Source organism: Ornithorhynchus anatinus, chromosome 21 (assembly GCF_004115215.2).
Source record: "Ornithorhynchus anatinus isolate Pmale09 chromosome 21, mOrnAna1.pri.v4, whole genome shotgun sequence".
Lineage (NCBI taxonomy): Eukaryota > Metazoa > Chordata > Mammalia > Monotremata > Ornithorhynchidae > Ornithorhynchus > Ornithorhynchus anatinus.
Window position 1 is genome coordinate 24,299,397 of NC_041748.1, and position 13,822 is coordinate 24,313,218.

Below are 13,822 nucleotides of genomic sequence, written 5' to 3' on the forward strand. Positions count from 1 at the left end.
CCAGTAAGGGGGGTTGGGTCTGAACCACTGTGGGCTGAGCCTGGATCTCTAAGCTTGTTGGTGGGGTGGCCCATCCCATCCCACCGTGGGGCGGCATGGCCCGCTGGCAGAATGCAAGGCTGGAAGTCAGCAGTCCCAAGTTGGAGTCCCTCCTCTGGCCTGGCCAGCCGCGGGGCCCGGGCAGGTCGCTTCACCCTCTGGGTCTCAGTTTCTTCGCCTCTATGATGGTAACAAGATTTAGCCTCTCAGGGCAAACTGGCTTCTCTCCCTTTTAGCACAGTGGACCTGCTAGACTGGAACAGCCTGATTGACAGCAGAACCAAGATCTCCAAACTGCTGCTGGTCCCAAATGAGCAGGTGAAAGGTGGCCCTGTTGCTCCCGGGACTCCTGCCTCCACCTCACAGTGTCCCGCCTCCACCCCCTCTCTCCCGACCCTTCCTCTGGCCCGCCCATCCTGTCCCACCACCTTCCTCCCTGGCCCACCTCCATCCTTCCCGTCCCTCCTCCGCTTCACCCCCTCATCCCGCTTACATTCATTCATTCAGTACTATTGAGTGCTTACTATGTGCAGACCTCTGGACTCAGCGCTTGGAATGTACAATTCGGCAACAGAGATAATCCCTGCCCAGTGACGGGCTCATGGTTTCCACCGTCCCGCTTCTGCCCTTCCCATCCGACCTCCACACACCCCCCCCCCCCCCGTCCTGTCTCCACCCCCTATGCTGTCCTGCCTCCACCCCTCCCATCCCGCCTCTGCCCCCTCTTCTGTTTTGCCTCCGCCCTCCCCAACATCCCGCCTCCACCCCCTCACCGCCTCCCCATCCCACCTCTGTCCCATACTCTGAGATGGGGGCTGGACTCTCCAAAGTGGGCGCCTCAGGCTGTGGGCCCACCACCCCCTGCTGGACCCCTAAAACAAATCTCTTAGGTTTTTCTAGCTAGAGAGCTCTCACCCTGGGCTCCCCAGGCTCCTCGGCCCCTAGTCCCAGCAGCCCCTGCCCATCGGTATTTCTCCAGTTCCCCTGTCACCCCCCGGGAACCCACTGAGCCGGTGGGGTAGGGCGGGCGGGGCTGAACAAGGCTGGTCCTGTTTCAGACGGGGCAGCTGGAGCCCCTTCTGTCCCGCTTCACCGAGGAGGAGGACCTGCAGATGAAGAGGCTGCTGCAGCGCGTGAACACCCTGGCTGAGGTGGGGGGCGTCGGTGAGAGGGGGGTGGAGGGCACAGTTGTTTGTTTTTTTTTAATGACATTTGTGAAGTGCTTCCTAAGTGCCAGACATTGTACTAAGCACTGAAGTAGATGCAAGTTTAATCAGGTTGAACATAATCCATGTCCCACATGGGACTCACAGGCTTAATCCCCATTTTACAGATGAGGGAACCGAAGAACAGGGAAGTCAAGTGACTTACCCAAGGTCACACAGCAGACCAGTGGCGGTCACAAGCTCTCGTTGTAGGTGGGGGCTGCAGCTCTCTTAAATGGGTAGAGGTGGTGGGGCCTTAGGAGAAGACCCACCGGAACAGCAGGGCCCTTGGGAGAGGAAGAAGTGATGGGGGTGGGAACTACATGGCCTCAGAAGATGTAGGAGGGGTTAATCAATGATTCATTCAATAGTATTTATTGAGCACTTACTATGTGCAGAGCACTGTACTAAGCGCTTGGAATGTATAAATCGGCAACAATGATACATGTCCTGAGTGCTTGAGTGAAGAAACTAAGTCTTGTGCGGGCAGGAATCCTGTCTACCAACCCTGTTGTACTGTCCTCTCCCGTGTGTGCGTATGTGTGTGTGTGTGCGTGCGCACAAGTACGCACACACCAAACCAACACCTCTTGGAACAAGTGGGTGTCGCAGGAGGAGCAGGGACATGGCAGGAAGGAGCCTCAGTGCCTCAGTCCGTGATGGGTGGTCCAATCGCCCAGGCTGGGGCCCCGGCGGGGGTCACAGAGGATCGGGCCCCCCGCTCAGAGCTCATGTGGTCAGAAGCCCAGGTGCTCCTTGGCCTGATTTCTCCTTTCCCAACCCCTCGCTCCATCCTGCATTTATTTCCGTCCTACTCTCCTCAACCTCTGTCCTCCTTTCCCTCTGCCCTCCTTCACCTTTGACCTCGGCCCTCCTTGATCTCTTTCCTCCTCTCCCTCCTTGTCCTCTGCCCTCTTTGATGTCTGCCTTTCTCGACCTTTCGCCTCTACCCTTCCGGATCTGTGTCCCTGCCCTCTGTCCTCCTTTCTCTCCGCGGCCTTGGTCCTCCCTGCCCTCTTGTTCCTCTTCTGCATGGCTTCCTTGCAGAAAGCCCAAGAGGTGGGTGTCCGGCTGATGGTAGACGCCGAGCAGACGTATTTCCAGCCGGCCATCAGCCGCCTGACGCGAGAAATGCAGCGCAAGTTCAACACGGAGAAGCCAGTCATCTTCAACACCTTCCAGTGCTACCTCAAGGTGGGGCTGCCGCCTCCGCTGGGCGAGAGGAATTGGGGGGTGTCTCCCCATAGAGCCTGCCGACTGGGAGGGGGAGGCTCTGTCTCTCAGATGGGACTGGTTCTTGTGCGTGCACACAGGCGCTCGTCTCACTTGCTGCCTTCCAGCCCCTTTTTCACCGGCAGCCACCCAGGCCATGGAGGAGAGAGGTCCCTGGCCCCGCTGCCGGGGGAGCGGGACCACGGTCCCTCTTGGCTCAGGCCACCGACCGCACCTGAGAGGACCTCAACAGAACTGCACAGGCCCAGAATGGTGACGGGAGTTTCTGGCTTGCCTCCCTCTCCTTGCCCCCATCTACCCTGCATTCACAGTGACAGCTGGTCACCCCATCCCCTTCATGTCTTAAATGTGGCACAGACCACTTGGGGGTCAGCAGGGTCTGTGGCGGAGGAGAGTCCGAGTTCGCCTATCCCCTGAAGGACCTACCCGAGTCACTGAGGCCTGGCCTGCATTGAGCACCATTTAGTGAGCCCTTGCAGTGTGCTCAGCACTGTTCTCCAAGGAAGGGTACAGTAGCAGTAACAAGCCCAGCCCTGACTCTCGGGGGCTTGACGGTCCCCCAGCCCTGAATCTCAGGGGGGCTGACGGTCCCCCGGCCCTAACTCTCAGGGGGCTGACAGTCCCCCAGGCCTGACTCTCAGGGTGCTCACGGTCCCCTGCCTTCAAGGGACTGACAGCTCTCGTGGGAGGTGGAGGGAGGGGGGCTGACAGTGTCCAGTCCTGAGGGAACATGGACCCCATGGCCCCGGCTACCACTCACAGGGCACGATGTCCACAGGATGCCTACGACAACGTCTCCCTGGATGTGGAGCTGGCCCGCCGAGAGGGCTGGTTCTTTGGAGCCAAGCTGGTGCGGGGAGCCTACATGGAGCAGGAGCGCACCCGGGCGGCCCAGGTGGGCTACGAGGACCCCATCAACCCCAACTATGAGGCTACCAATGCCATGTACCACAGGTGGGGCCCAAGCACCCTCCCCAGAGGGGGCTGGGAGTGGGTAGCTGGTAGGGGAGGGAGAGGATTTCCAACCGGGGGAGGGACAGAAGGGAGGCTTTTGGAAAGAAGTCAGAAGCCACAGGATTGACAGGGTGTTGGCGTCGGCTAAATGGGTGGGGCAGTGGGAATGGATGGATGGGTGGACGGTGGATGGCATGTATTCCTTAGCAGAGGGGTGGTGCTGGCCAGGTGGGAACTGGTCCGGGTTGCGGGGGGGAGGGAGGGAAGCATATCTGGGGAGGGGTGACATAGCAGGTGGTGGGTGTAGCTGAGAAGGTGGGGGGATGCCGGCCCCAGAGTAAATCCCAAGCCCGTTTGTCTGGGCACACTGAGAGTGTTCGAGGGGGTAGTTCATCAGGGAAGACCTCCCAGAGGAGGCTGAAGTGAGGAGTTGTTTGGTCAGGCAGTGGGGCTCCCCTACCCTGGGAAGTAGCCAACTGCATTGTGAGGATGAGGGGAAGAGAGAACCATCTCAGAAGACAGTGATCAATCAGTGCTATTTACTGAGCACTGGACTCCTCACTTGTCATTAGGGTTAATCGTATTCCCCCCCATGTCCCTTGTGCCCACCCTGCCCTGCTCCCATCCATGCCCGCTGCGCCCACACAGGTGCCTGGACTTTGTCCTGGAGGAGATCAAGCACAACCGGAAGGCCAACGTGATGGTGGCATCACACAATGAGGACACCGTGCGTTTTGCACTGCAAAGGTAACTGATCCTGCCCCCATGGGTCCCCTGTCCTCAGCCCCGTGGACCCTTGACCCCAGTGGCTGTACAGTGGGCCCTACCCAGGGCCCAGGAGCCTTAGGGTAGGTGGGCCAAGTCATCCCCAGCGGATCATCCCCAGGGTCTGGAGCTTTGGGCAGCGGCTCAGTGGGGCCTTCCTGGGGTCTGGGAACCGTGGGGCAGTCAGTCTGAGCCACCAGTGGGCGGGCCCCTCCCCAGGGGGGATGGTGGGCCATGGGGCAGCGGGGGTGGCCAGCGGACCCTCCCCGTACTCTGGGAGGCACGGGGTAGTTGGGCTGAGCTGTCGGTGGGCCCTCCCCAGGGTCTGAGTGCCATGGGGCAGCAGGGCGGTGGTCCAGGGGCCCTCCCTGGGGTCTAGAAGCTGTAGGGCAGTGGGTGGGTGGTCAGCGTGGGCTTTGCCCAGGATCCGGGAGCCACGAGGCAGCGGGTAGGTGATCAGTGGGCCATCCCTGAGGTCTGGAAGCCACACAACGGTGGGTGGGTGGTCAGTGGGCCTTCCCCGGGGTCCGGGAGCCCTGGAGTAGGCAGGCAGGCTGAGCCATCAGCCTGGACTCTGGTGGCAGGATGGAGAAGCTCGGGCTGCACCCCTCGGAACACAAGGTCTATTTCGGACAGCTGCTGGGCATGTGTGACCAGATCAGCTTCCCACTGGGTGAGTCCTTGCCTGAACTGGCCACGGGCCACTGCCCCTTCACTTTCCGGCCCTGGCCCACCACAGCTACTCCCCGCTGGGACAGGCCCGCTCCATCCCAGGGACATCAGTTTCCAGGGTCTGCAAGGCTCAGCGGCATCTGCCCACCCTCACCAAACCCTGGTCGGCTTGGCAACACCGCCTCTGCCCCTGGAGCAGGGGCCGGCGCAGTCCCCTCCTTCTCCTCCTCCCCATCTCCACCCCCACCGCCATCCCCCCTCCAGGGCAGCCTGGGTGTCACACGGGGAGGTGGACTGGGAGCGGGGCGGCCGCTGCCCCCCAGTAAGCTAAGCGACGGGTGTCGGTCCTTGCGGCAGGCCAAGCCGGCTTCCCGGTTTACAAGTACGTTCCATACGGCCCCGTGAACGAGGTGCTGCCTTACCTGTCCCGGCGCGCGCTGGAGAACCGTGGCATCATGAAGGGGGCCCAGCTGGAACGCCACCTGCTCTGGAAGGAGCTCAAGAGACGCCTGCTGGCCGGAGAACTCTTCTACCGCCCTGTCCCCTGAGCGTTCCCCACCGCTGGGACAGGGGGCACGGGGACACCGGGATCCCACAGCTCCCCAAACTAAATCTTCCCTGAAAGTGGTGGTCCCGTCCTTGGCTCTGCCCTCCTCACATCACTGTTCAGCAGGGCGGCCGCCCCGGCCTAGCCAAGCCTGCTACCATAGCCTGGACCAGTACCGCCCTCCCCTCCCAGGGACCGAGGCTGCCCTGGTCCCAGCCCCTGGCCCCTGCCCATCACCTGGGCCCCCTGCACTCCCTCCCCTGATATCTGGTCCGTGAGGGCCAAGTGCCCTTGTATTAGCCCCTTGCGCTCCATCCCCGATCTTTGGACCCTGGGGGCTGAGGCTGTCCCGGTCCTAGTCTCCAGCCCCTAGCAGCCTCACCCTTTACCCATCACCCAGCCCTCCTGTGCCCCCTCCCCTAATCCGGGGGCCCAGGAAGAGCTAACCCTAGCCCCCAGCCCCCGCCCCTCACAAGTTCCCTAGACCAGGACCCAGACTCAGGCAGTGTTTCAGGCCTGGGGGTGCCAGGCCACAAAGCTTAATTTCTGCATCTTGTCTCCTCCTCCTCTCCTCCTTCCCTTCTTCCTCCTCCTTTTCTTCTTCCTTCTCCAACTCCTCCTCCTCCTCCTACCCTAACCCCAAGGGACCGCTACCCAGGGGACTGGCAAAAGCCCGTTCGTGCCGGCTTCGGGCAGACGGGTCACAGGATGGGCTCAGCCTACCCCAGCCTCTCCACCCCCGACCAAGGACAGGCCTGGTTCTGACCTCGAGGTGGGGGGCCGCGATGGGTTGGGGGAGGGGTCCAGTTCCCAGGGCTGGCCTTTGGGAAGAACTGGCATGAGCAGGCGAGCGGGGACAGGAGTGAAAGTGCCTGCCCCCTCCTCCCACTGCTGTTGAGACCCCGATCAGCCCTGCGCCTCTGCCTTGCGCTTCTGCCCTGCCACTACTTCGGTGCCTTGGTCCTCCCTGTCAGGGAAATAGGGGGATTGGGCCTCCACCTACCACAGGGACATGATGGGGAGGGAGGAAAAGAACTGGTCCTGGGGTAGCTACATCCAGGAGACCCAATAAAGAGTTGGCGCACCAGAAGCCTGCTTTCCGTCCCCCTCTGTGTTGACTAGCAGGGCAGGGGCCTCATTCCCGTGTTGGAAGTCACGGCCTCACACTGCCTTCTGCCTCCACACCGTCACGTCTGTCCCTCCTGGTACTGTTTCCGGGCAGGTGAGAGTGGAGCTCGGGGAAGGCAACGAGGGACCCCAGGGGCTCCTCACGTCGATGATGATGGTGCTCAGGTGAAGCTCAGCAGCTGCGGGGGTTGGGGTGGGGGACCACGGGGGAGCACTGACCTGGTCCTTGTCCCTACACCTGCACCCTTGTCTCCCCCATACACTCCTCCCAGGGCCAGGGGCTGAAGCTGATCTGGTTCCAGCCTCTGGAGAGGGGGAAGGTGGGGGGATGGGGGTGGCCATGACCACGACCACATCTCCTCCCCGTGTCTGGCCCCTTGGGAACAGAACTGTTGACCATGTGACCAGCTTCAGCTGGGCCTTTCAACATTCAGTGAAAGTGGTAACCTTATCGGGACACTCCGTAGGGGTCATCCGTCCGCCTGTCTGTCCATCGGCCTTCCCACTTTCGGCCCCTCCCTCAGTACTTAAGCTAGCGGAGACGTCCCAGGGGTAGGGTTAGGGTGTCGGGGCGGGGGCCTCTTCAGCCCTCTCCCCCTCCAGCCGTCCTGGACCCTCAGCAAGCCGGCTGGTCCCCGGTGAGCGGCGGGCGATTGGTCAGCGCGGTGGGGAGGCCAGCGCCGCCAGCCTTGGGCGACGCGAAGAGGCTGCAGGTCTGGCCGTGAGCCGCCAGAGGGCGCCATCCGGTCAGTGGTCGCTGCCCCTTCGCCCTCCCGGACCGTCACTTCCAGGAACCTTCAACTCTGCCTGCAAAGGACGTGGAGGCGGCCTGGTCTGGTACTTCCATTTGGGGGGTGGGGGGTCCCGGGAGGGAGCCAGTCATCCCATTCCCCCTGACCTTGTGGACACCGCCAAAACGCCGGGGGTGGAGGGAGGGGTGTCACTCTGGAGGGGGGAGCTGGCCGCTGGGTCACTCTGGCGTCTCCCGACCCACCAATCCACCATCTATCTCCCATCCCTCTCAAGGCAGGGGTGTCCTCCGTCTTTCAATCCCTTGATTGGGCAAGAATAATAATGAAATAAGAATGATTTGGGTATTTTTAAACATGCGCCAAGCAAAGGGGTAAGAGAAAGGTATTCTGGAAGGTCATAGACAAGGCCCCTACCCAGTGTTTGTCACCTACTGTGTGCAGGGCACTGTATTGGATTCTTAGAGGACAACAGGAATAAAACCCAGCTTTTCTGCCCCGATAGAGCTTACACTCTAGCTGCTGCTAACTCCTGCCAGCCTTCATTCCACGACAAAGTTTCCAGTGTCTGCCCCTCCCCGTCCGGCCCGACCGCTGGCTGCTCCACCCAAGCCTGGAGTAGATTGTGGCCGGACTGCCATTATCAGCCTCCCGGAGGGTCTCCCTGTCTCCAGGCTCACCCCTGCAACCTATGCCATACAAGGCCACGCAAGTCATCTCCTGGGAGCATCTCTCTGCTCATATCTCCCCTCTCTCAAATCCTTCCCTCAGCTCCCCGTTTCCCTCCTCACCGAATAAGAACACCTCCCGATTGGCTCCAAGGCTGGCCCTTCATTCATTCAATCGTATTTATTGAGCGCTTACTGTGTGCGGAGCACTGTACTAAGCACTTGGAAAATAGGATCCAGCAATAGAGACTTCCTGCCCACAACTGGCTTACGGTCTAGGAGGGGGGAGGCAGACATCAAAACAAGTAAACAGTCATCAACAGCACCAATATAAATAAATAGAATTATAGATATGTACCTTCAAGTGCTGTGGGGCGGGGAGGGTGGTTGAGCAAAGGGAGCGAGTCGGGGCGATGGGGAGGGGAGGGGGATCAGAGGAAAAGAGATCTTAGTCTAGGAAGGCCTCTTGGAAGAGGTGAGCCTTCAGTAGGGCTTTGAAGGGGGGAAGTGTGCTAGTTTGGCGGATTTGAGGAGGGACAGCCTTCCAGGCCAAAGGTAGGATGTGGGCCAGGGGTCGACGGCGGGACAGAGGCCCACTTACGCATCAGCTTCCTTCCCTCCCAAGCCAAACTAGCCTTCCCTCCCTCTGACCTCTCCCACCCCGGCCCCCTCGCTCCTGCTGCTTCCCTGGCCAGGAGCTCCCTTCTCCCCCAGTTCTGCCCACCTTCTAATCCCACTTAAAATTCTACTCCCTCTACCCAGACTTCCCCCGTGAGCTCCCAAACTCCATTGCGTTAACCCACTAGTCACCTCTACTGCTGACATATTGATTTATGCTCCACCCTCCAGCCCCTTACCAGAATTAGCCTGGTCTAGTGGATAGAGCCCAGGCCTGAGAGTCAGAAGGACCTGGGTTCTAATCCTACCTCCACCACTAGTCTGCTGTGTGACCTTGGACAAATCACTTCACTTCTTTGTGCCTCAGTTACCTCATCTATAGAATGGGGATTAAGATTGTGAGCCTCTTGTGGGACGGACTGTGTCCAACCCAATTTGCTTGTACCTACCCGCGTGCCTGGCACATAGAAAGTGCTTAACAAATACCACAATAATTACTAATATTATTATTATACAATTGAGTGTGTATATATAATGAGAAGCAGCATGGTGCAGTGGACAGTGCCCGGGCTTGGGAGTCAGATGTCATGGGTTCGAAATCTGGCTCTGCCACTTGTCAGCTGTGTGACTGTGGACAAGTCACTTGACTTCTCTGTGCCTCAGTTACCGCATCTGTAAAATGGGGATTAACTGTGAGCCTCATGTGGGACAACCTGATGACCCGGTACCTACCCCAGTGCTTAGAACAGTGCTCTGCACATAGTAAGTGCTTAACAAATACCAACATTATCATTATTAATATATACATACTTTATATGTATATGCACACACACAATACCAACATTATTATTTATGCACAGATTGTATGTGTGTGTGTGTGTGTACCTATATGTACATACTCAATTGTACAGACAATTGATTTATTCTGATGACTTCATTTTAAAATATTTTTCTATTGGCCAACCACTGTTAGAAGGTAAGCTCCATACAGGTGGGAAGCGGTTGTTCTACTTTCTGTTGTACTTTCCCAAGTGTCTAAGTGATCTAGTGGGAAGAGGATTCAGAGGACCAGGATTCTAGTGTCGACTTGGCCACCTGCCTGCGGCCGGTCCTTGGGCTAATCACTTTAGGTTTCCATGCCTCAGTTTCATCACCTGCATAATGGAGATTCAGTGTCTGTTCTCCCCCTTATGCTGCGAGCCCATGTGGGACGGGAACTGTGTCCAAACTAATTATCTTGTATGTACCCCAGTGGTTGGCACAGAGTAAGTGGTTAACAAATGCTACCATAAATCATGATAATTATGACAGCAAGTGCTCAAAATAGATTTATTGTTAACACTTCTGCTGCTACCTTTTCTACCGATTCTACTCGCAATGTAATAGAAAAGTCAGGCAGAATTAATTTTCAAAGTGGGAACAGGAAAAGAGCAGGAATGTCAGGATGAAATAGGGGAATAAATAATTAACAAGCGTATGTACTGAGTCCTAAGGCTAGGAATCAAATATGTAAGTGCTTGGTCTAATGGAAAGGGCACAGAAATGGCAGTTAGGAGACCTACGTTCTAATCCTGACTCTTCGTTTTACCTGCTGTGAGATCTTGGGCAAGCCACATAACCTCAGTTTCCTCTTCTGTAAAATGGCGATTAAATACCAGTTCTCTCTCCCCCTTTAGACTGTGAGCCCCTTGTGGGACAGGGACCGTATCCAACTGGATTATCTTGCATCAACTCCAGAGCTTATTATAGCACTTAGAATATAACACATAATGACTACCAAATGATCATTATCATTATTATTATAGTAATTGGTCTTCACTGCTGGGGGTGGCTGGGGCTTGATGTGATTAGGATGTTGTGGAATAAGGCGGAAAGCCTTCCCGGCGGAGGTGGGGCGGGGTAGGAGGTTTGAAAGTGTGGAGGGGAGGCCGGCCAGGTGACTTTGGAGTACAGGTGGAAGGTGAGTTTTAGGGGAGCGAGGAGTAGGAGTGGAGAGAGAGGAGCCAAGATTTCCTTTTGCGTTTTCATGAGTGAGGCGATGGGTTCGGGGCACTCCCAACTATTGGAGGGAGTGTTAGGGGGACTCCCTGTTGTTTGAGAAAAAGGTTAGGGGGACTCCATGTTGTTTAGGGGGGGATTGAGGGATACCCTGTTGGAGGGGGGGTTGGGGAGACTCCCCATTGTTTGAGGAGGGATTTGGGAGGCTCCATGTTGTTTGAGGAGGGGGTTAGAAGGACTTCTTCTTGTTTGAGGAGGGGGTGGCGAGACTCCCTGTTGTTTGAGGATGGGATATGTGGGGCTCCCTGTTGGGAGGGAGTTAGGGGAGGGCTGTCCATTGCAGGGGGGTTAAGTGTGATTTCCCCCCCTTAGAAGAGGGGTTTGGGGGACTCCCCTTTGAGGAAGGGGCTAGGGGGACTCCCCACTGTTTGAGGAGGGGATTGGGGGGGACTCCCTTTCGTTCAAGCAGTAGGTGTGTGGAGACTCCAAGTTGTTTGAGGAGAAGGTTGGGGGACTCTCCCTTGTTTGAGGAGGGTTTAGAGGGAGCTCCCTGTTGGTGGGGGGGAGGGGGAGAGGCGGGGAGGTTCCAGAGATTCCTCATGTCCACCAAAGGGTTGGCCCCGTGTGTGAGGCAGCCTCTGACCCTCCCTCCCATCATGGGGTCAGGCTTCACCTACTCTCCTACTCCTCACCTATGAGAAGTAGCATGGTGTACTGGCTAGACCACGGGCCTGGGAGGCAGAACGTCATGAGTTCTCATTCTGCCTCCATCGCTTGTCTGCTGTGTGACCTTGGGCAAGTCACTTGACTTCCCTGTGCCTCAGTTCCCTCATCTGTAAAATGAGGATTAAGACCGTGAGCCCCATGTGGGACAGGAACTGTGTCCAACCTGATTACCCTGTATCTGCCCCAGCGCTTAGAACAGTGTTTGGCATATAGTAAGCACTTGACAAATGCCATAACTACGATTTTTATTACTCTCCTCCCCGAAATGGGTCAGGCTCTGCCCCTCCCCCTTTCAGGCTCCATCCCTTCCTGATGGGGGGAAGCAAAAGATCTTGCCCTTCACACGATCCCCTGGGTACCCCAAGCCCAGGGCCGTGGGCCAGCCGGGCCAGCAGGAGAGGCAAGGCTGGGCATGGAGCTGGTCCTCTGTGCTTCTGCTCCCCCATCCCGACTCCAGGGCCCCACTACCTGATTAAGACAGCCAAGGACCAGGGCTGAGCCCTCCAGCAGCCCCAATGGGAACACCTGCAGCCCCCAGGGACGCCCGGCCGAATGATCGTGGGACCACAAGGCAGAGTCTCACTTTGCCCCGCGCTGCCGGGTCAATCAGTCGATCAATCGGTGGTATTTATTGCACGCTTACTGTGTGCAGAGCACTGTGCTAAGCCAATGGGAGAGTACAGTACAGTCAAGCTAGTAGACATGATCCCTACGCCCAAGGAACTCACAGTCTACAGGGGGAGGCGGACGTTAAAATAGAGGAAATGACAGAGTGAAAGGATCTGGACACGAGCGCTGCGGGGCCGTGAGTGGGGTGGATAGCAAGTGCTTGTACGAACTTGAGTGCCGAAGCAACACAGAGAAGCAAAGTGGCCTAGTGGCTAATGCCTGGGCCTGGGAGTCAGAGGACCAGAGCGTGGCTCAGTGGGAAGAGCACAGGCTTTGGAGTCAGAGGTCATGGGTTTGAATCCCGGCTCGGCCACTTGCCAGCTGTGTGACTGTGGGCAAGTCACTTCGCGGTGCCTCAGTTACCATGTCTGTAAAATGGGGACAGGGACTGTGTTCAACCTGATTATTTTGTATCTATCCCAGGGCTTAGTACAGTGTTTGGCACATAGTAAGTCTTAACAAATACCTTTGAGAAGCAGCGTGGCTCATTGGAAAGAGCACGGGCTTGGGAGGCAGAGATCATGGGTTTGAATCCCGGCTCTGCCCCTTGTCAGCTGTGTGACTGTGGGCAAGTCACTTCATTTCTCTGGGCCTCAGTTCCCTCATCTGTAAAATAGGGATTAAGACTGTGAACCTCAGTGGGGCAATCTGATTACCCTGTGTCTACCCCAGCGCTTAGAACAGTGCTCTGCACATAGTAAGCGCTCAATAAATACTATTGAATGAATGAATGAAATAAAAAAAACAAAACAGGGGAGTGCAGGTAAATGAAATGGGTTACTCGGAGAAGGCTTTTTGGACGGGGTATGATTTTAGGAGGACTTGGAAGGTGGAGAGAGTCGTGGTCTGTCGGCTATTGGGTGGGGGACGTGAGCCCCAAGCTAGAGGGAGGTAGTGGGTGAACGGTGGGGGCCAAAGAGACAAGATTGAACTACTGAGAGTAAGCTGGCATTAGAGGAGCTAAGTGTGCGAGCTGGGCTGGAGGAGGAAATCATTGAGGCGACATAGGAGGGAGTAAAGTGATTGAGTGCCTTAAAGCTGAAGGTAAGGTGCTTCTGTTTGATGCGGAGGTGGATGGGCAACCCCTGGAGGTTCTTGCCGCGTGGGGAACATGAAGTGAACGGTTTTATAGAAAAATGATCAGGGCAGTAGGGTGAGGTAGGGACTGGAGAGGGGAGAGGCAGGCTGCTCGGAGGTCAGCGATGGAGCCCGTCCCCTTTCTCCGCCTTCTTCTCCTCCATCCTCCCCCTGCCTTCCCCGCCCCATCTCCCCCACCACTGGGGCCTTCTGACCCCGTAGCAGGGTTCGACGCTTCAGGCTACCGTGTTCCCGGGGCCATGGCCCGTGCGCCTGCCCTGGCCCTCCGGGGGTCCCTTCCTTCACCGCCATCCCCTCCGGGCCCCCCCATCCCAAGCCCCTCCCCCGCAAGGCCAGGCCCGGCTCCCTCTGCATCCCTGGCCTCCCCCTTCCCCTCCTTTTTCCCTTCCCATCCGCCAGAGAGGGACTCCCTCTTCTTTGATGAGGGGATTAGGGAACTCCCCATTTGAGGAGGGCGTTGGGGGAGTCCCTCTTTTTTGAGAAAAGAGTAAGAGGGACTCCCTGTAGTTTGAGGAGGGGTTAAGTGGGGCTCCCTGTTGTTTGAGGAGGGAGTAGGGCGGCGGGGGGGCTCTTCTATGGAGAGAGGTTAAATGTGATTCCCTATTGGATGAGGGACTTGGGGGACTCCCCTTTGGGGAGAGGGTTAGGGGGACTCTCCATTATCTGAGGAGGGGCTTAGGGGAGACTCTGGGCCCAGGTCAGCGTCTTGCCCTGGCTGGGCTTAGTGAGCTCCCACCCCCCTCTTCCCCCAAA

The 13,822-nt window shown here is 57.6% G+C and overlaps 1 protein-coding gene and 1 long non-coding RNA gene across 3 annotated transcripts in view; both read left to right on the top strand.

Annotated features, from left to right (window-relative positions):
- PRODH (proline dehydrogenase 1) overlaps positions 1-6,505 on the top strand; it is a 29,017-nt gene extending 22,512 nt beyond the window's left edge. The window contains exons 8-14 of one of the 2 annotated variants that reach the window (XM_029048745.1): positions 276-357; positions 1,098-1,190; positions 2,292-2,438; positions 3,256-3,431; positions 4,080-4,178; positions 4,781-4,869; positions 5,226-6,505. In XM_029048745.1, coding sequence (XP_028904578.1) covers positions 276-357; positions 1,098-1,190; positions 2,292-2,438; positions 3,256-3,431; positions 4,080-4,178; positions 4,781-4,869; positions 5,226-5,416 — 877 coding nt within the window. In that variant the 3' untranslated portion in view covers positions 5,417-6,505. Of the gene's footprint in view, positions 1-275; positions 358-1,097; positions 1,204-2,291; positions 2,439-3,239; positions 3,432-4,079; positions 4,179-4,780; positions 4,870-5,225 lie in introns of both variants that reach the window. The other variant, XM_029048747.1, reaches the window with a different exon arrangement.
- A 788-nt stretch (positions 6,506-7,293) lies between these two features.
- Positions 7,294-8,113, top strand: LOC114806042. Its single transcript, XR_003754162.1, has 2 exons — positions 7,294-7,380; positions 7,798-8,113. It is a non-coding gene; the product is annotated as an uncharacterized LOC114806042 (long non-coding RNA).
- Positions 8,114-13,822: the final 5,709 nt, after the last annotated feature.